At 32.8% G+C, this 20,737-nt stretch overlaps 2 protein-coding genes across 2 annotated transcripts in view; one reads left to right on the top strand and one right to left on the bottom strand.

The window, feature by feature from the left end:
* The window catches only part of kirre (kin of irre), a 114,842-nt gene that overhangs the window by 14,102 nt on the left and 80,003 nt on the right, over positions 1-20,737 (top strand). Inside the window, exon 2 of the mRNA XM_086830313.1 lies at positions 17,598-17,633. The gene's annotated coding sequence lies outside the window, so the exon portion shown is untranslated. The remainder of the gene's footprint in view (positions 1-17,597; positions 17,634-20,737) is intronic.
* Positions 7,218-7,986, bottom strand: LOC110179756 (uncharacterized). The gene has a single exon (XM_020947373.2). It carries the CDS (start codon positions 7,902-7,904, stop codon positions 7,218-7,220), a length of 687 nt encoding a protein of 228 aa, XP_020803032.2. The 5' UTR covers positions 7,905-7,986.

The following is a 20,737-nucleotide window of genomic DNA, read 5'->3' as shown; positions in this document are numbered from 1 at the left end:
CGGGTTCTTTTGCTGGTATGTATTACAATGGGTTGCAATTATGAAAGCCCGTCGAATCAATCAATTAATTTTCTTATCTGAAAGTAAGGATAATGAAGGGGATGGCATTTATTGGGTGGTTAAAGGGGGTGTAGGGTGTAGGGAGGGGGAGTTGTCAAATAAGCATAGAAGGGTAATTATTAAGATTGAAGATGGAATCGGAATGGCATTTATTGATCAACTTGCTTTAGTTAAATTATAGTTAAAGTATTTAAATATGTAATAGATAATATAAAACAATAAACTGTATTTTATTTAATTGTTTTGTTTATTTATTTTTTAATTAATTTCTTTATTTATCGAAAGTTAATAATTAGTTCTAAACTAAGAGCCTTAAGTCAAAGTTTCTTTATAGAGGGTATGTCTAACCGTCTTATTTTTAAGGGTTCGACATTTATATTTACCAAATATTATTTTATTTTAAATACTTTTAAGGATATCCCTGTATTTCTTTTTAATGTTTTCCTTCTTTTTAACTCATATATCCACATATTTAAATGCTTAATACCAATTAAATAGGTAATTAAAATTATTGACACACTTTTAAGCTTAAATGTTTGCTAAACTTCTGAGAAATGTCAAAGCCAAATAATCTTTGATTGATTTCCCCTCGATTTAAAGTACTTCTTTGGTTTGCGAATTTATTATTTGAAGCCGGACAATTTATATCGTTTAATCGAGGTTTTCTGGGTTGTCATTTATCAAACTCCAACCAGATATGCGCATGGACCAAGAGTGCTCTTAAACACTTTATACGTATATATATATTTTATTTTATTTTTTTAATTAGTTTGCCAAATCATTTATCAATCAAACAGCGGTAATGTGTCAAGTCAGGCTAAACAAAAAACTAAATAAACAAACACACAACAAAAAAACTTGATGAAACTGTGAACGACCGCACACACCAAAAAGCACTTGACAAGTGTGCCAAAAAAAGCAAATAATATATATATATATATATACAAATGTATAGAAAAAAAAACAACAAAACAGCAACGACAACGACAAGGTCGCCACTTGTGAGCTGTCCACCTCCCCCTTTTCAGCCATTTCCCCTCAAGTCCACCGAAAATTGGCTTACAATTGGCCTTGTAAAGCAACCGAAAAAGTACTAAGTAAATCAAACGTCAAGTGGCCAGCAGCAGCAACTAACAAAAAAAAATAAAATAAAATAAAAAAAGAACTGACAACAAAAAATTGAAAACCAAAAAAAAAAAGAAGGTAAAAAAAGCATAGAACAAACACGTCACGGCAATTAAAAGCCAACGAAATACAAGAAATTCAATGAATTTTGGGGGGTAAAAAAACCCCAAGCCACAGATGTTGTTGTTATGTCAATTGACCAAACAACAAAAAAAAAACGAGAAAAATTCGAAAAATATCGACAGTCCAAAGAAGAAGAAGCCTTCGAGCCGCAGAATTTCATCGGTTCTTGGCACTTGGCCTGGAAAATAAATGGCCAAAATGTGCCTCTGTCAGTGATGATGCCGTGCCCGGTCGTGAGTCACGAATTGGCAAATTTATAGAGGCCTAAAATAACTAAATATTAGCTGGAATGTTTGAAAAACATTTCTGGAAATTTATAAACAATAAAGGATAATAGAAAAATAAATAATAAATATAGAAAATAAATAAATAAGAACCTTGGTTTTAAAATTATTAACGTAAATATTAAATAAATATAAATATGTAGAAGGTTTGTTTGTACCTTATTTTTGTATAATTAACTACAAATAATCTTAATATTTCTTATTAAAAAAAAAAAAAAAGTTGGAGTATTACAGTTTAGTTAAAATGACTCAGATTTATGTGTATTAAATTGTACATTAAAAAAAATTATTATATACTAAATAATTTTTAAACCAATAGAAACGCCAAGATATAAGCTCAAGCTTTACTTTATTCTTATGAAAATATTTGAGATATGACTCTTTTTTTATTTATATTTCTTATTGTCAAAAATAATTTGCTGGAATACCAAATTTAAGACAAAATATCTCAGATTTTAATGTATAACATGATTAATTATGTATTTAATGTATTTTGATCAAATAATTTATTATATTATATAAAATATTAAATCAATTTAAAGCCTAAGATTCAAGCTCAGACTTTTTCTTAGTAAGGTTTCTTTTTTATATTTCTTATTTTGAACAACAACTTATGTTGATGAAATATCAAATATTTAATGTTAAATTCATTATTAACTTCATATTCTTAAATTAAATTAACTGTTTAATAAAGAAATTAATCAATATAAATCCTATGATACAAGCTCAGACTTAACTCTATTCCTTTACCTATAAATTATATATTTAATAAGGTTTCTGTTTTTATTTCTTCTACCAAAAAATACATTTTTTTTTAATTTTTTATATCTGAAAATTAATAGTTTCTATAACATTTAGTGACCTAAAACTTGTTCATGACACTCACGCTGCCATTTTTAACCATCTCTCGATCTGAAAGCTCACAGAAAAGACGGGGACACTCCGCAATTATGCCCTTTCCTGACCACAGACGTGGACACTCTGCATGCCAAATGCCGACCGGGCTGCTACCGGAATCGACAAGGAGTGCGGGCAAACTTTTCCACTTTGCAACTATTTCAAAAGTGAAACGAAACGAAACTTGTGGCCCACTTAGTCTGCCTTTCATATACACATTTATATACATATTTATGCCTTATGTTGAGAGAGTATATTGAAATTGTGGCAACTAAGAAGGAGGCTAAAAAATGAGCTTGATTGTAAGGAGTTTCTAAAAATAAATTCCATATCAAAGGGTACCTCAAAGTCGAGTTCTTTGGTACTATTTTATATATATATTTTTGGGTATTTCCTCTGTCAACGCCTGGACTTGAGTCTACGTCTCCATACCCATCGTTGGTCGTCGATTTCCAATGCGGTTCGTGTCTTTGCCTGCTGCATGATTTATGATTCCTGCCCCCAAAAAAGTATTTGTGGCCCTCCAGGACGAGAAACACAAAAAAAAAAAAATATATATATATATATATATGTATATTTATATATATATATATAAATAAAAGGAACAGAGTCCGAAATGAGAATATCCGAATCAGTACAGCGTCCAAGTCAGTGGCAGACTTACAGCCAGAAGCGTTCAAAGTTGTCTACTCAAATCATTTTAATTGAAAATTACACATGAGCGAAGCCAAGAAACTGGCCAAAAAAAGCATATAGAAATTTGCAATTTTCCAAAAATTATACAAGACGAATTTTGAAAGCTCTTTCGGAACATAAAAGCCTAAGAATTTCAGTATTCTAAGAATATACATATTTAAACGAATATTTAGGAAAATATTTATAGGAAAATTTACTATAATTTTTCAAGAATATTGGCAAAATATTTACCAGAATATTTATTGGAATATTTAATAGAATACGTAAAAGAATTTTTATAGGTATATCTTTAGAAATATTTACTAAAATATTTGCAAGAATATTTACAAGAATATTTCCTAGAATATTTAAAAGAATATTTACAAATAAAGTAATCAAGAAAAGCCATAAATATCACCAAAAACTCATGAAAAATATAAAAAATATATCAATAATATGTATATATTTAAATTTTTAACTTATATTTGTTAGGGAATATTTTGAAACTACTATAATTTAAATTACTATAAAAGGTTTGAACTTGAAGATAATATATATAAATTCTAAATAATTAAATATAATCTAAGTTAGGCAATAGCTTTTATTAATTCTTAACAATTATTAATTATGTATCCATCATTTAAAATCCTAGAATTTTTTATAATTATTAATTACATATCTATAGTTTTTACTTTTAGACTTCTCTATTATTAATGATACATCTATCACTTTAAATCCTAAAAATGCTATATATTTTTTTAAATTTCCTGCACCAATCTAAGCCCCAGAAAAATAATGCCACTTCATAGGGAATGAAATGAAATGTATCCAAGCAAAGAGAGACGCCACCGAATGGATCCAAGGGCATCCTGGTGATGTGGACTTTTGGCACAGCACATGTCCTTGGGAGGTGAACCTTCCACCCCTTCGCCCCGCCGCCACCGGCAAAAGGATTCGCGGACTTGGCCAGGACCTTGGTTCAGTTTCAGTCTCTCTTTCACTCGTTCAGCTCGGTTTTTGGCCTGGCACATGGCACGTTTTGTCCGTACCGGAAATGTCCATTCACTTGCATATTAACAAAGTTCCGTACACTCACACAGAGCTCCCTGTTGCCCTTTGGTCTATGCATATATGCACTGTGAAAAAAATGTGTCATTTAAATTGTTATTTACAAAACGAAGATTGATTTAGATAAGGACTACTTTTTTTTGTTGGTTAAAGAGTCATGAAAAGGAAGAACTTTTAGGGTAATTACAGTGTCTTTTTATTTCTCTTAATTAAAAATAAAATTTAATATTTTAAATGGTTGAAAATTAATAAAATATTGGTAAAATATTTAGAATTAACAAATTAAAATTTAAGTTTCCCAAAATGATTTAGTAAGTATAAGTAAAAAATTAGAAAAGAGGTTTAACTGCTTCACAGCAAGCTTACTTTTAAATTAAATATAAAAAAAAAAATAGTAAAATAAAATAAAAATGTGGGATGACCCTTTTTTTAGGAAAAAGAACTCTCTTTTTGCGATCTAGAGAAACCTAATAGTATCAAAGCACCATAAATAAATATACAAAATTTACATAACTGGTTCTTAGCAAAAATTACAAAAGATTATACGCTTTTCTAAGGATTAGAATTATGGAAAATTAGGTGTGACCATTTTTACAGTAAAACCTACCTTCTCTTTTTGGAATTTAATGAAACCAGGCAGTGTCATAGCCCCATCATTAACTGAAAAATAACCAAAGCTCCCTTTCAGATAATATAATCCAATAGTTTTTTTTTTAACCCAATTATATTTATGAAATAAGAATTATACAGGATGATTTCGCTTAGTGTAGACTTGGCAGTACTTAATAAACTCCCCAGAGAGCGCCCGGTTAGAGTAGAAGGCCAACCAAGTTGGTCGTACATCATAGAGTCCTTCCTATATCCTTTGCCATGGCCGCCTGCTGCGGCTGCCTGCCGTTAGGGGAGTTGGGGGTAAAAACAGGAAAGTATTTTCGAAGGCACCGGAAACAGGAAGCAAGCAATAATTCAAATGAATTTCAAATCAAATCATTACAAAAAATTTACAAAGTATGCGCCAAAGCGCTGCACAAAACCGCACAAGACCAGAATGCCAGGACTTTTGTGTGAGTGGAGGCGGTTTGGTGGAGGCGGTTCCAACTTTGACTTTTGCAAACTGCAGGAGGGAGAACCTGCAGCACCACCTCGCCCACGTCCAATGACTTGGCCTTGCAGTGATTAATTTCTATTATTATGACACTGATTAGGTCCACTTACAGGCTCATTACAGTCATGAGCACATAATGCACAGCCAGGACACGTGACGGTGATTTACAGGGGCGCGAAATGGGGCACCGCGCGAAAGGAAGGGAAGGGAAAAGGACGAACGGAGGGAAAGGCTCCTGGAACCGCTCCCCTGGCGGCCGTTGGTAGACATTTATCAAGACATTGACCGCCGCATGCAGCGCCAACTGGAGACCGTTTGTCTTGCACTTGACCAGGGGCTCACCAGGGGGTTCCAACAAGGGGGGGTTTGGACTTGGTCATGGAGAGGGATGAATAGGGGTCGAGGCTACTACACCTAAGCACCGTCCGAGAGGCCCTGAACATGAACGCCAGTTGGCCCATAAATTAAAGCCACCGGACCTAGGCACTGCCCTACACAAATTTTAGGTTTAGCAATCAATGTTGAGTCAAGATGAGAAGTTAATTTGTACAGAGGAAATTTATATAGGAAATATGAAGGGGAAAGCAGGATAAACTCTCTGATTATTCTGTTTAAGGTCTTGGTTTACCTTTACTTAGAGTCTTACTCCTCCAATTGTACATTTTATATTATTAGTTTTACATTCACTGTTTTGCATTTTCCTCTATTTTTAAACGATCGTTTGTATGGAAGCTATATCATATAGTAGTCTGATTTCAATAAATTTTTACCTAAAAAATCTATAATAATATATAATAGCTATATATAAAATTTAATGAAAATCTGTAGGAAATTAGAAAAGTTATAATATTTTTTCTTAAAATTGTTCCTATGGTAGCTATATATATGTATATATATAGTCCACCGATTCGCCTTGCTTCGACTTATATACTAGTAAAATTACATTGCAGAATAACCCCATAGTTTCATTGAAATAGCTTGCTCTTTGTTCCAAAACATATTTCGCGCACCTGTGCATATGATTCCCAACTTGTTCTAACATCCCCGGAACGAAGTGACTGCTGCCAGCCACGTCTTAGATATGTGTTGTGTTACAAAAGTCGCAAGTCATTGTTTACTAGTGTTTAAAGTTAGTAACTGATCATACATACTTACTGCTCATAGATACTTACTGTTCAGAGTAACTTATAGCTCATAGTTACCTTTTGATCATAGGTACTTACTGGTCATAGATACTTACTGGTCATAGGTAATTAATGTTCATTGACACTTATTGATTATAGTTAAATATTGATCAAAGTTACTTACTGGTCATAGATACTTAATGATCATAGTTAATTAATGTCCATAGTTACTTAATGTTCATTGATACTTACTGATCATATTTACGTAATGATCTTAGTTACTTAACTCATAGATACTTACTGATCATATTTATTTACTGGTCATAGATATTTACTTATTTACTTTATTAATGCTCATATATACTTTTTGCTCATGGTTAATTAGTTACTTACTGTTCACAGTTAATTATTGTTGAAAGATACTTACTGATCCTTTCTGGCAGTTATATTATTTAGTATTCATATTGTTAGAACAAGCTATAGTTCGGTGTTATCTTTTAACCCCTAATAAAAAGAAAGTAGTCCCAAAGAAAACCACTCATTGTTGCACAGTGTAATTGCTTTCAATTATTTAAATAAATAAATTAAGTTTGCCTTCTCGCATACTAATAATAATCATTAAAAAAAAATTTGCTTGGCCTCGAACAGGAAAAAAAAAATACAAAATTACTTAACTAACGGAGGAGGAGAGCTATAAGAGTTGATCTATTACCAAAGACCAAACCCTCAAACCCAATCTCAATCTCTGGCTCTGGCTTAGCCGCGATTTGGACGCACCACCATCACCTGGGCCTTGTTCTTGCCCCTGTTGTTGCCACGTCGCCGACGTCGCTGGATCTGGTTGTTATTGTTAACGCTGCCACGCCTCTTATTGACCCGACGCCTATTGCCGGCGGGAACACGCCTCCTGTTAACGGGACGCCTACGACTGGCCACCGCCTGACCCACAATCTGTGGCAACAGATCAGCAATCGGTGATGAGCCATAGATGGCCTGATTGATGGCCGAATTGGTGGCCGATGTGGATGAGGAGGAGGAGGAGGATGAGGAGCCGGCATTGCCAAGATTCACATAGATGGCTCCATTTCCAGTCGTGGTCACCAGATTACTTGCAGTTGCAGTTCCAGTTCCAGTAGTTGTAGTTCCAGTCACTGAGGAGAGACCAGTGCCCGTTGATGTGGTCGCAGGACGCAGTTGCTCCAGCATATCCTGCTTGTTGGTGATATACTGATTAAGGGCCGAATTGAGCCCGGTGTTGGAGTTGCTGCTACTGGAGAGTCCTGAGGCAAGGAATCTCAATTGACCATTCTCGTTGCCATCCTTTACATAGATTCCAGCCAAACGGGGAAGATCCTTATCGTTGAGATCCTGCTCCTGCACCAATTGAGCTGCCTGAGATAGACCGCTGCCCAGCAGACAGAGCACCAAAATTGTATAGATCATTGCACGGCTTGCGGATGATGGCGATTGTGTGATGAAATCCAGGTTCTCCGGCACTTTTATAGCCCACCATGAGTTGACGGAAATTTAATAATCAATGGGTCTTTGCTAAATCCGCTTTCTTTTATCCAGAATGCGACATGGCAATATGATTTTCATTTGTTTCTCTGCACACCTTTTTTTTTTTGCACTTTTAGAAAGCCTTTCGCCTAGCATTTTTGCCTTCGGGGCTTGGATAGCAACGATGTCTTCAATAACTTGGTTTGGGATGCCCGAAAGAGGGCCAAGCGTGTCAAGAAGTGCGCACACTTATGGGCCCATTGTTTGCCTTTTTGGCCACAGATCGTGAACCTCAAGTGGTCACAGCCATTTGAAGGCTGAAAGGTACGCAGAACTCTGCACTTTAATTAAAATTTAAAATCAGCCACAGAAACAGAAACAGCAAAATTGTTTACACAAGGGCAGTTGGTGTGAGAGGGGTTTCTCCTTTTATTTATTTTTTCGAGGGTACAGTGGCTTAAGGCTGCATTTTGGCTTATAGTTTGTTTGATTTGTTTAATTGGGAATGTTGGAAAAATTAACCATTCAAAATTTGATAACCATTATGAATAGTATTTGCGATATTTTTTTGTATTATTTGTTACATTAAAAATTAATTAAAGTTTCATATGCAGAACTGTGAAATATGTATAAATATCGAAATTAACCGATTTCTGTTGTGGTAAAATGGCTAAAGGATAGGTTTTGGAACCTATTTTATTTTTGAATTAAGCATTATGTGAGAATCATGAATGTATATTGAGATAAAAAATCCAATATGCTTTATTTTATATCGAAAATTCAATACAGTTTGATGTATCGAAAATTGCTATATGGAAAAATATGGAATTTAACATTAAAATATCAATATTACTTAAAAAGAACCCAACAAATGCTTTTATAGTTTATATATATTTCTAAAAATAATAGTTTAAATTAAGCTAAGGTTCCTTTTTCGATATATTAGAAAGAAATATCGATGTATTGCACATGCATCAAAAAGGTAAACAATCGATATGTTTTATTATCGATATATTAACATAATCTGACACAATTATAATTTATATTTCAATATGTAATATTAATTCAACAAGTGGCTCCAAAAATATATTGATTTTATCTATTTAATCTCTGAGTTCATTATTTTCCCCTATTGAAATTTAAAGTTTCTTATGCCGCTCTTCTGGCATTCCTGACAGAAACATTAATTGGCAATAATCGTGGCTTAAGAAGACTTAAAAAGTAGCTTGGAAACTTTATTTTATATAATTTTTTTTACTGCAAAATATACCACGCACAGTACAAAGTTTGGCCCATCATCTGCTCTTGCACTTTGCCATTTTCCAACCACAACCCCCCACGGGAGATTGCATATTTTCAATCTTGTTTTCATTTTTTCTTATTTCTTCTTATTTTTTTTGTTGAGTTAAAGATGTTTAACCCCACTGTGAGATTGTGCACTCGGAATGGTTTCCATCATTTTGGCGCCAGTGTGCCGCAGATGGCGCCCCCTGGTGGGGCAAGCTCTACCGATTTAACCCCCGAATGCCGCCAGCCTCATTTCATTCTATTGCCGTTGATGCGACGGGCGCTTGCTGCTGCTGCTGCTGCTGCTTCTCAATTTTTCGCCTAAGTTGGCCAACCAACAGTTTTGGTGCCTGAATGCCTGGCGGGGGCTGTTGGAATAATTTTCACTTACGCTGGCACACACACACATACACACACAAACACAACAACACGCACATGGTACACAGAGAAAAACTAAGGGGAAAAGTAGAGGGGAATTAAAACTAGCTTCGGGAAACCAAAGTTTAAATACCTTGACAGTTTAGAATTTAATTTTGCGACCATAACTAAGCTTAAAATATTCACATTATTTGTATTGATATTTATCAATATTTTTATATGACAATTTTGATCAATCAAATATTGAAAAATCGCATGGCTAAGCCAAAAATGCATTAAATTTAATTCGGTAAGCTGTTCTGTGTTATTTTTTATTAGGTTAATAAAGCTACATACTCTATCTACAATATGCAAAAATTAAAATTATTATCGATTTTTTAAATAAAATTCAACAATGTAACCCCTTAAAAAATTTCGAAAAATTTAAACCAAATTATTGTATTCTCAGACATAGCTAGATTGATTCGCCTTTTGATGCTGATTAAGAATATATATGGTTTATAGGGTCGGAAATGGCTCTTTCATGGCGTAACAGGCTCCTGACTAAATTAATAATCTATGCAGAAAGTATACAAATTATTTAAATAGATTTTCGTACTTTCAAATTATCTAATCTAAAGAAAAAAGTTCCGTATTTCTTATTATTAGGATTTGGTTTTCTATTTAATTTTATTTATAAAAAAAGTTATCTGGATTATGAATTAAAAATATTATTACTATTAATTAAAATAAATACAAATAAATAAATATTTAGCTTCTTAACAATATACAATTGGAAAAAACTTCAGACAATCATTTATTTATTCTCTTGGTAAAAACTTTCACAAATCGTCTAACGATATAATGCATAAATATATAAATAAATTTTTTTGATTTTTTTTTTAATATATAAAATATTTTTTTACTGTGTAACGCTCGCACACAACCGTGGACAGAGAGACATGTACGAGTGTCGCTCACTGTTCGCGGTTCGTCGTTTACTTGGCAATGCAATTACAGGCGCTAACCGCGCGTGAAAACAGCAACAGAGACAGCAGCAACAACAACTACAGGGATAACAAGAATAACAAAAAACTATAAGCAACGAATTTTAAAATATCCTTAAAAAATATCCTTTAAAAAAAGTGAAGTTATCTAAATAAGAGAGTTACCTTTTAAAAACTATTTAAGCCGGTCTTGATCTTTATCTGTATAAATAATAAACATTAAACTATGTAGCTTAATTAAAACCAAAATAAATTTAAAAGGAATAAGGAAAAAAAATAAATAAAAAATTTCTTATAACAATTTTATTGATAAAGAAAACATTTTAAAAAGTGTATGCTTCCCCCAAGGACCCTCAGCTAGTGTATAAAAAAATACTTGCTGATAAAGTTTTGCCAGCTCCTTCGTCTTCTTCTTACCTCACTGAATGCACCTACCGATTTTCCTCAACCTCTATTCCCCTCCCCCTTTTGCTGAGTTTTCCTTCCCGCCCTTCCATTTCCCATTTCCCGCGACTCTGTCACTGAGCGGCTTAAAGCGACGCAATGACAATTAACAACAGGCGACAAAAACGATGAGGAAAGAAGGTGAGAAAGGTGCGGGGAAATGTCTGAGACTGTGGAAGAAAGCGAGGGAGGGGGAGCTGGAAAACTCAAAAGGGGGAGAGGGGAAGGTTTTGTTAGAGGGTGCTGAGCGCCATATCAATGACAGCTCCAGACGCCGGAGCCAAAGCCAAAGAGGAGCCCGAGTCCTGGATTAGGGATGCCCGAAAATATTGATAATATAAATATAAATAATATATTAATAAAAATAATATAAATAATATAAATAATATAAATAATATAAATAATATAAATAATATAAATAATATAAATAATATAAATAATATAAATAATATAAATAATATAAACAATATATATAATATAAATGCTATCTATAATATATTTATTTTAATTTTAACAAGAAAGGAAGCTAACTTCGGCACCCCGAATTTTATATACCCTTGCAGATAGAACTTCTATGACTAGGAATCCATACAGTATAAATTATATATGTATATTTGTGTAAAAAAAACAATGAAGAAATACCTGCTTTCATTTAATTCACCTATGTACACATATTATATTTGCAGTTTTACATTCACAGATATTAATTTTTCCTCTAAATCAAACGATCGTTTGTATGGAACCTATATGATATAGTCGTCCGATTTTCATGAAATTTCACACAATATTTAAAACTAATATATGGCTATACCTCAAATTTGATGAAAATCTGTTGAAAACTGAATATGTTATAATTTTTTATTGTATTAATTTCTCGATCGTTCCTATATGATAGCTATATGATATAGTTGTCCGATTTTCATAAAACTTTACACAAAATTTTAGAATAACTTAAAATGGCTATATTTCAAATTTGATTAAATTCTGTTGAAAATTGAATTCTCATTCCTCTCAAATTTCTCGATCGGTCCTATGGGAGCTATATGATATATTAGTCCGATTTTCATAAAATTTTACACAAAATTATAGAATAATATAAAATGGCTATATCTCAAATTTGATTAAGTTCTGTTGAAAATTGAAAATGTTATCGTCACCGCGATTGTCAGTTTTCCGATAACAGGCACTGCCATTCGCAATTCTCTCAAATTTCTCGATCGGTCCTATGGGAGCTATATGATATATATATATATATATATATTTATTAAATTCTGTTGAAAATTGAAAATGTTATAATTTTTTTTGGAAAAATTTTGCTATGGCAGCAATCGTTCGATCCGGCATGTTCCGACATATAAACGAGTAAGAGAATATAGAAGGCTAACTAAAAAGTTTCATTCAGATAGCTTCAAAACTGAGAGACTAGTTTGCGTAGAAACGGAGAGACGGACATGGCTAGATCGACTCGATTGTTTATTCTGATCAAGAATACATATACTTTATATGGAGGTGCCTCCTTCACAGCGTTGTAAACTGCTGACTGAAATTATAATGAAGTTGCATGTCTTTATATATTTAAATATGTATATTACTATAATTATTATAACTGTATTATAAAAGTGAGAGTGTTTTATTAGTTATTTATTAATTTTTTCATATTTGCCTTCTTGTTCTCTATTTATTATTTTTTTCAGCTATTTCCAGTGTCTAATCTACAAGTTCTTAATTAAACCTTGAAATAATTATCAAATATATAAAAAATGAGAATGAACATATTTTTAATAACAAAACCATGTTTATATTGTTATTATATTGAAAGTTAAAATTATTTTCCTTATCCCCTAGATACGATATATTCTTAGTTGTCACACCTTTTACGATAGACATCTCTAGGCAGGATTCGTGGCAAGAGATAAGATCCTTGTCACCCCACCTGCCCCAACACACTTACGCATATTAACAGGCTTCAATTTTCGCAGTTCTTCCTCTCCCCTCCCCCCAGAGAGTTTTCCCCTTCTTCATTTTCATTTCCAAGTGCAATTGAAGTGCAAAATGCGTTTGGCAATAGAATTGCCAGCTAAAGTTTTTCCACGAGACCCCACCTCCGTTTTGGACTGCCTTCGAATTTCCACCACAATACAAAACTCGCTGCAGTTTTTCATCTACTCAATTTTTATTTGCTTCAGTTCCGTTTGGTTTTTTAAGTACAAATTTTATTTTATTTTTTTTACCGGTTTTTGTTTTTTTTTTCTTTGTAAGTGAAATTTCAATGACATTTTAATGGAAATTGCAAATGAATGAATGAAGAAGTGCCGGGGTAAAAGTGGCACTGGTTTTTGGGGGAAACTGGGGAGTCTTGTGAAGGCTGATGGAGGGTGGTGAGTGGATACAAAACTTGCATAATTGACGGAAAACTCTTGATTTTTCTTAGTTAACTATGCATGAAAAATGCCAAATGGATTTTGAAATGGGGAGAACTATATATCGAATAAGTATGGCAATTAACATTTTAGATATATTTATAAACAAAGTTTTCAGATGGGAAGAAAATTTTATACTGTTTGGGATATTGGCACAAATTCCAGCGTTATTTTATTTTTCTTTGGGCGACTTATGATCTTATTTTTATGGGAATTATTTTAAAAATATGTAAAATAAATGTAAATGTAAATATATATTATAATAATATAATTCAAAAAAGAAAGAAGGAAGTTTTACACAAAATTATAGACTAATATATAATGGCTATGTATCAAATTTGTATCTTAAAAATTTTCCAATCGTTCCTATGGCAGCTATATATATCAATTTATATAGTCCACCGATCCGCCATGCTCCGACTTATATACTAGTAAATTTATTTACAAGAATAATTCCATAGTTTCATTGAAATAGCTTGGTCTTTGTTCCAAAACAAATCTCACACATGTGGCTTATGATTCCCAACTGGTTCTAACATCCCCGGAACGAAGTGACTTCTGCCGGCCAGGTCTCAGATATGTGTTGTTACAAAAGTTGCAAGTCATTGTTTATTAGTTTTCAAAGTTAATAACTGATCATATATACTTACTAATCATAGATACTAACTGTTCATAGTTATTAACTGGTCATTGATACTTACTGATCATAGTTACTTACTGTTGAAAGAAACTTACTGATCATAGTTAGTTAATGTTTATTGATTCTTACTGATCATAGTTACTTACTGCTCATAGCTAGTTACAGTTCATAGATTCTTACTGATCATAGTTAATTACTGATGATAGCTAAAAACTATTATATAGTATTCCGATTTTCATAAAACTTAAAACGAAATTTTATAATAATAAAAGATTGCTTTGGATCAATTAAGATAAGTAAGTATTTATAATACTTATATCAATTCCTAATTTTGTTCTTCAATGCTTATAAATGCTCTTTTCAGAGTTCTTTTAAAAATCACGATCAGCTTGTTTCTGAAATTTCATCTTCTTTTGAAATCCAAGTTCCTTTAAAAAACAGCCCCCAAAAAGTTGTCAATTTCTCCACGAATTCCTCGGGGTGTGGATCACGAACTCTTCACAATCTTCAAAAGAAAAGTGAAGAAGAAAGCCCCTCCTGGAGGCGGAAATGTTAGGGTCTTGGCCATCAGATTTGTTGTCAACATGGTCTCGCACGTGATATCAATGCATTAACGGAAGTGTTTTAATTGTATGATCTTAAAATAGCCACGGAAATGTAACAGACTTCTGGCTAAAGATCAATAATCGTCGCCCCCTCCAAGGTAAAATTGGGGAAAACATTGAAAAATCTGGAGTTTTTTTTCCTTCTTCGTTCTTGTGTCCTGAACCGAAAATGACAAACAGACGCGGCAAATAAATAACGAGAAATGTTGTGTTTTTTTCGGGGGAGGCGGTATTACGGATACGGAAAATCTGAATCTGGAAATCCAGATCGGCCCCCCATTGAATTTTCCCCAACTTTGCCCACTTAAGACCCCCGAACAAATTAACACAAAAGTCCAGAATGAGAGAGGGAACTTGGGAGTATCATATCTATTTTAGGGACTCAGACAATTCGGTGGCCTGATCTTTGGGCATATCCATCCCCCGGTCTGTGGCATCCCATGTAGCACCTTTATTAATTGCAGCTGACGACGAGACGAGCGTTTGACATGTTTAATGCGAAAATCTCAAGAGTGAAGGGGAAGACAGTGTACACTGGGGGAAATTTTTGTAGTATATTTTAAAACTATATATCAGAGAGTAAAAGTAATTTTGGAGGTGGGAAATATTTACTTCTTATACTCCTTCGAGGGTATTTTAATTGTATTCAAAAGCTTGTAACGATGTGAAGGATTTCCGACCCTATAAATCATATATATTCTTGATCAGCATTAACAGGTGAATCTTTCTAGGTATAAAGAAAAGAAAAAATTGTTGTTTCAATTTTTTTTAATTTTTTTTAAGGGGTTTTATCGTTGAAATATCTTAGAAAAATTGATAAAAATTTAAAATTTTGTAAATTGTAGATAGAGTATGTAGATTTATTAAACTAATAAAAACTAACACAGAACAGCTTTCCGAATTAATTTTAATGCATTTTTGGCTTAGCTACGCGTTTTTTAATATTTGATTTAACGAAAAAAATTTCATTTAAAAGTATCGATAAATAACGATACAAACAATGCATATAATTTTCGATTTCAAAGCTAAAATTCAATGGCAAACTGCAAGCGTATATAAGTTTAAGTTAGACTTTAAGTTAGTTAGCTTTCTTTCTCTGAACATATTTAATAGTTTTATTTTCTAAATTTTGAGTATATCCAAATTTTTTTCCAGTGCCTGGCGCAATCCAAAGTCCCGTTTCAAGTCTGGGGAACATTTGTACATCTATTTTTGTAAACAAAATGCCACAACGTCTCTCCCCATTGTCGGGCTGGAAAATTCTTTTGACTTAATCTATTTTGGTTACCAACCAGACATCGGCCTTTATAGGAGATATTTATATAGATATATATATATATATATATGGGCAGACGGCGGATTGCAGACTAAAGACTGCAGACTTCAGACTGAAGATTTGTTGGAGAAGACAGACAGCTGACGCCATTCCTGGGAGCAAAGTCGAAATTGTGGGGATGTGACATGTGGGTATCTGGTGCTATAGGGTAATATTCAGCAGGGAAAGAAAAACTAAAAAGACTAGGAATTTGTAAATAAAATTAAAAAATATACATACCTTTTGAATGAATATATATTTCTTCTATAAAAAAAAGGACATTAATCATGATCTAAGAGATCCTCTCTCTTTTTGTTCGCTGCAAATAAAACACAAGTCCACACTCAAGACCCTCAAGAAGCGAGGACCCTCGAACTGAGACCCCTGACTGAACTGAGATCCTGAAACTGAAACCCTTTGAAGTGGATCTTCAGATGACAGCTGCAGGCACAGGACGCAAGACCAATTGCAATTAGGAACTAGAGTACCCCCATATAGTTACCCTTTTGTAAGTACTTCCAGATGACCACGAGCAGGACCTCATAAATTAGTTGCAACCGAGTCCAAGGGCTTGGGGCGTAACCCAAACATCCAAAACATGGAAATCAAATTTCCCTAAACTGGAATTGCTCTTTTTTTTGTGACCACTTCAAACTCTCGGATTCTGGCGCCTTACAAAAAAAAAGAGAGCAAATTGTGGGCCTGTACTTGTCATCCGAATGCTAGTTTTATGTAAATCAATGACCAGCGACCACTCGAAACTCGGGGAAAATCCCAAAATACTGGAAAAAAAATGAACAGAAAGAAAGAAAGAAAAGTCGCCGCCAGATAAAGTGCTTGGATTTCCACAAAGAAGGATAATGACAGCTCCGCTCATGTCGTTGTCATTCGGAGAGTTTTTCCGCCCTTCGTAGTAGTAATTTGAGCTGCAACTTCTTCGTTTTCTGGTTCCCAAAAATTTTCTTTGAATTTGCGCCGCAAAGTTTTTTTTTCTTCGTGTTGTTTATTTGTTTTGTCAACATTTTCTTCTCATTTTTTTGGAAGTTGTCTTGGGTTTCGTTTGGGTTTTCCGTTGAAAGTTTCAGATTCGTTTAAAAAAAAAAATCAGGAAATGCAACTCAATCAAAGAATATTTCAACTTGTGTGGCTTTTCTCACACACATTTTTCATGCTAAGCGATCGGCTCTTTATTGGCTTCAAAAAATAAAAAAGAAATCACCCGCTGGGAAGGGCTATAGACCCTTCATTTGTCATACTCTCGATGTTATTTTGTATTAATTTTTGTACAGCAAACACTCGTAAATTAAAATTTAGAATTATGGGGAAAAAATCATAGATCTACCTTAGCTATGGAAATTATTAGAAGACTTTTATTAATTTGTTATTTATATATATCTTTGACCATTTATTTCCCTTATACATATATCATTATTTTGGCGATAACTACATTCTTTGAAATATTTTGTAGCCTCACATTAATTATAGGAATTAAATTTAATTTTAACTTATAATTATTTTTTATTAGTCAATTATGTTAATCATTATGTTCTTCTAATTTCAGGCTTAAAATAAATATATATTTTGAAGCAATTTAAAGGTAAGTGCGTTATGCAGCTTAGAATATTAGCTTTAAGAATTAAGATATGGTTTTGTAGCAGCTTAAGAAACTGTTATATCCCAAATAAAAAATTTGCTTAATTTAACAGTTTTCTCAGGAAAATGATTTAAAAAATAACTACATTCTTTGATCTTCTGGTAATTTTCTCTGCTTCTTTTAGGTGTTTAATTTTTTAAAGGTGTTTCACTGTAGTCTTTTATTTTTGTTGCGTAATGAATCAGCTGGTGACTAATGCGGGGCGGGGCGGGGGGAGGCTGGCTACCTGCTTCAGCCGGGAAAAATCGTTTTTCTTTGATACATCGATACGCTGTGTATATTTTTCCCCGTGCACTCAGCATGTGGCGCTTTTCATTCGATTTTCATTAATTCGAGCTGTGTAGTTTTTCCGCTGTTTTCTTGTTGTATTTATTGTAGTTGTAGGAGCTGTTGTTGTTGTTATAGTTGTTGTTGTTGTTGTTGTTGTTGTTGTTGAAGAGGGCGCATAATTGATTTGTGGTTCACGCATCCTAAGCAAACAAATTGGATTTGCAGCGGTGTTTCCGACGATGTGTGTGTTGTGGAAATTTGGAAAATCGAAAATCTGGCAAAGTGTGATTGGAAAAGCAACACAACAAAAAAAAGAATTGGTTTTGTGGCTTCAACTTTTTCCTAAATTAACCAAAAACCCCTTTTTCGAAGTTTTTGCCAGCTAAATAATCAAACTTGAAACCCATTTTTGGTGATCTAAACTTAACTCATTAATAGTTTTTTTTTTCTTTTTGTTTTTGCTTAAACAAAGTAACCCTAAAATAATAAAGAACATTTCGATTAGTAACTGCACTCGACATTGAAGTCCCAGCACAAATTATAATCCAATTATCGTTAATTTCGAACTACCACCCCGAAAGAACACCGAAAGAACAATTCATTATAAGGGTCCTTTTCCGGCCAAAGTCCTTCACTATTTCCTCAATTCCTGGATTTTGTCCCTCTCGCCGATACCAATCCGTTTCATCAATCATCCGCCCAATCAAATTCGCCGACTCATTCGAGTGACTTTGGTGTTGCTTTTGACACATTTCTCGAGCGCCAAATCGATCATTATCAGCGAAAAGCCGTTGTGGCAAACGCCCCTCAAAAAAAAATTGAGGAAAAAAACTACAAAAAAAAAAATACAATATAGAGAATATATATAAAGAAATATATACATAGATATATACATATACTATATAGATTATAGAAAAGTAGGGAATAAGGTCATAGCGAGTATGTATGTTTTCGTTTAAGACTCTTTCCAAGAATGCCTTTGGGGGAAATCTATATTTTTATAGGTATTATATTATAAATGTTTATATATATACACTAAATATACTCCTGGAAAAAAATAGGAATTTTCTTAATCCTTATAAAGTAAAACATATATAGAACTCTAATTTTTAATTAGTTTATGTGTAAGAATAAATAAAAATAAGATAAAGAGGTCCACATCTTTGCATAATATAATTATTACCTAGGAACTTTAGAGCATTTCTAAGTCTAATTAAGTTTAAATACTTAAATAATAATTTCAACAATTATAATTCCTGAATATTTCTCTCTGTGTGGGAATGATCTTTGAAAAAATATGGTGGGCAGCTAATTTGGTGCTCTGATTTGGTCATTTGGCGTTCTCAAACGACCATTGTTTCGCTTTTTTTTCTTTTTTGGACGAGCTTCTCCTTTTTTTGGCCACACACTTTTTTAGACACATTTTTTCCGCCTTTTTTTGGTTTGTATAATGTGCCCCTTGTGCAAATTAAGTTTTATTAATTTAATTTTTTAACGAGCCGCGATCGACGCCAAGATTTATAGGTTGAACGCCACATCGTTGGCGTTGGCCAGACTTATTTATTGAGACATACCCGTCCAATGCGGCTTATTTATTCTCTAATTTCGTTCGCAGAAGGCATCGTAATGATCGCTGATGAGGTGTTTATGAGGTATTCCGGCATTTTGCATTAGTCACGGCCTTTGTGTTTTTTTTTTTTTTTTCGGGGGCGTATTCGGTTTCGGTTTTTATTTTGTATTATTTTTTGAATTTTTAGTTTCATCGTCGGCATTACCTTTTGTTTTTGGCATTTTTTTTTTTTTGTTTCTGTTGCAATCTGGGGCAGAGTCGGTCATTAGGCAAAAAGGGGAAATCGGCTCGAATCGTTCCGAAAATGTGAGAAATTGATTTGGGTATGGTCAGTGAATCGTCCGGAAGCCCATTTTGGGTGTGGATGATGTCGGAAATATGAGCTCTTAAGGGTTTAGAGTCGGGTAAGATATACAAGAGTGTTTTAATCAATACAAAACGAGGTATTTTTTATATTATAAACAAGTATTTGACTTTAGATGAGTTTGTTTTAATATTTTAATGCAAAATTTGGACCTGAGAATGAATAAAAATATTGATCTTTATCTTTAATGCCTAAATTAGCTTTATAACGCTGTGGTATTTCAACAATAATGCGATATTCTGACTTATTTAAATCTTAATTAATATTGATATTTTAATCTATATATATCGATATTCTAGTTGTTGTATTTTTCGATATTTAAATCGATTTATTACCGTTGCATTATTTGGACGAATTATTATATTCTATTCATATACATTGTTATATGTTTTGGATATTTTTTTATATTAACAATATTTTAATTCATATATTTTCAAATATTTATATTTTTAATATTATTGATATATTGAATATATATTAATCTTCTGTCAAACGTTGCGGTATTTGGACATTTAAAAAAATATATTCAAATTTGTTTTGTTTCCGAAATTTTCGATATAAAGCTTCAATATTATTAATATATCAAAGTCGTTTGTTTATTTCACGTTATATAGGCAAGATTCTGCTATATATTCAACATATATCAACGAAAACAATAGACATGGATCATAGATTGATATTTTTACATTAAATATATTTTTTATATATTTTAAATTTCCGCGGATCAAAGCTTATGATATTTTCGGTCTAAATTAATACTAATTTTGTTTGTATTTTCCAATAATATTGATACATTTTTATCATAATTAAACATAAAATTGCATAGTATTTGATATTTTAAAA

This window comes from Drosophila serrata, unplaced genomic scaffold, assembly GCF_035046125.1.
Source record: "Drosophila serrata isolate PLE 108 unplaced genomic scaffold, ASM3504612v1 contig_23, whole genome shotgun sequence".
NCBI lineage: Eukaryota > Metazoa > Arthropoda > Insecta > Diptera > Drosophilidae > Drosophila > Drosophila serrata.
The sequence above is the reverse complement of the archived record's forward strand: the minus strand, read 5'-3'. Positions and strand labels throughout refer to the sequence as shown.

What these genes read in the sequence shown, in the direction of transcription:
- LOC110179756 (XM_020947373.2), bottom strand. Translation starts at nt 7,904, where the DNA reads ATGATCTATACAATTTTGGTGCTCTGTCTGCTGGGCAGCGGTCTATCT.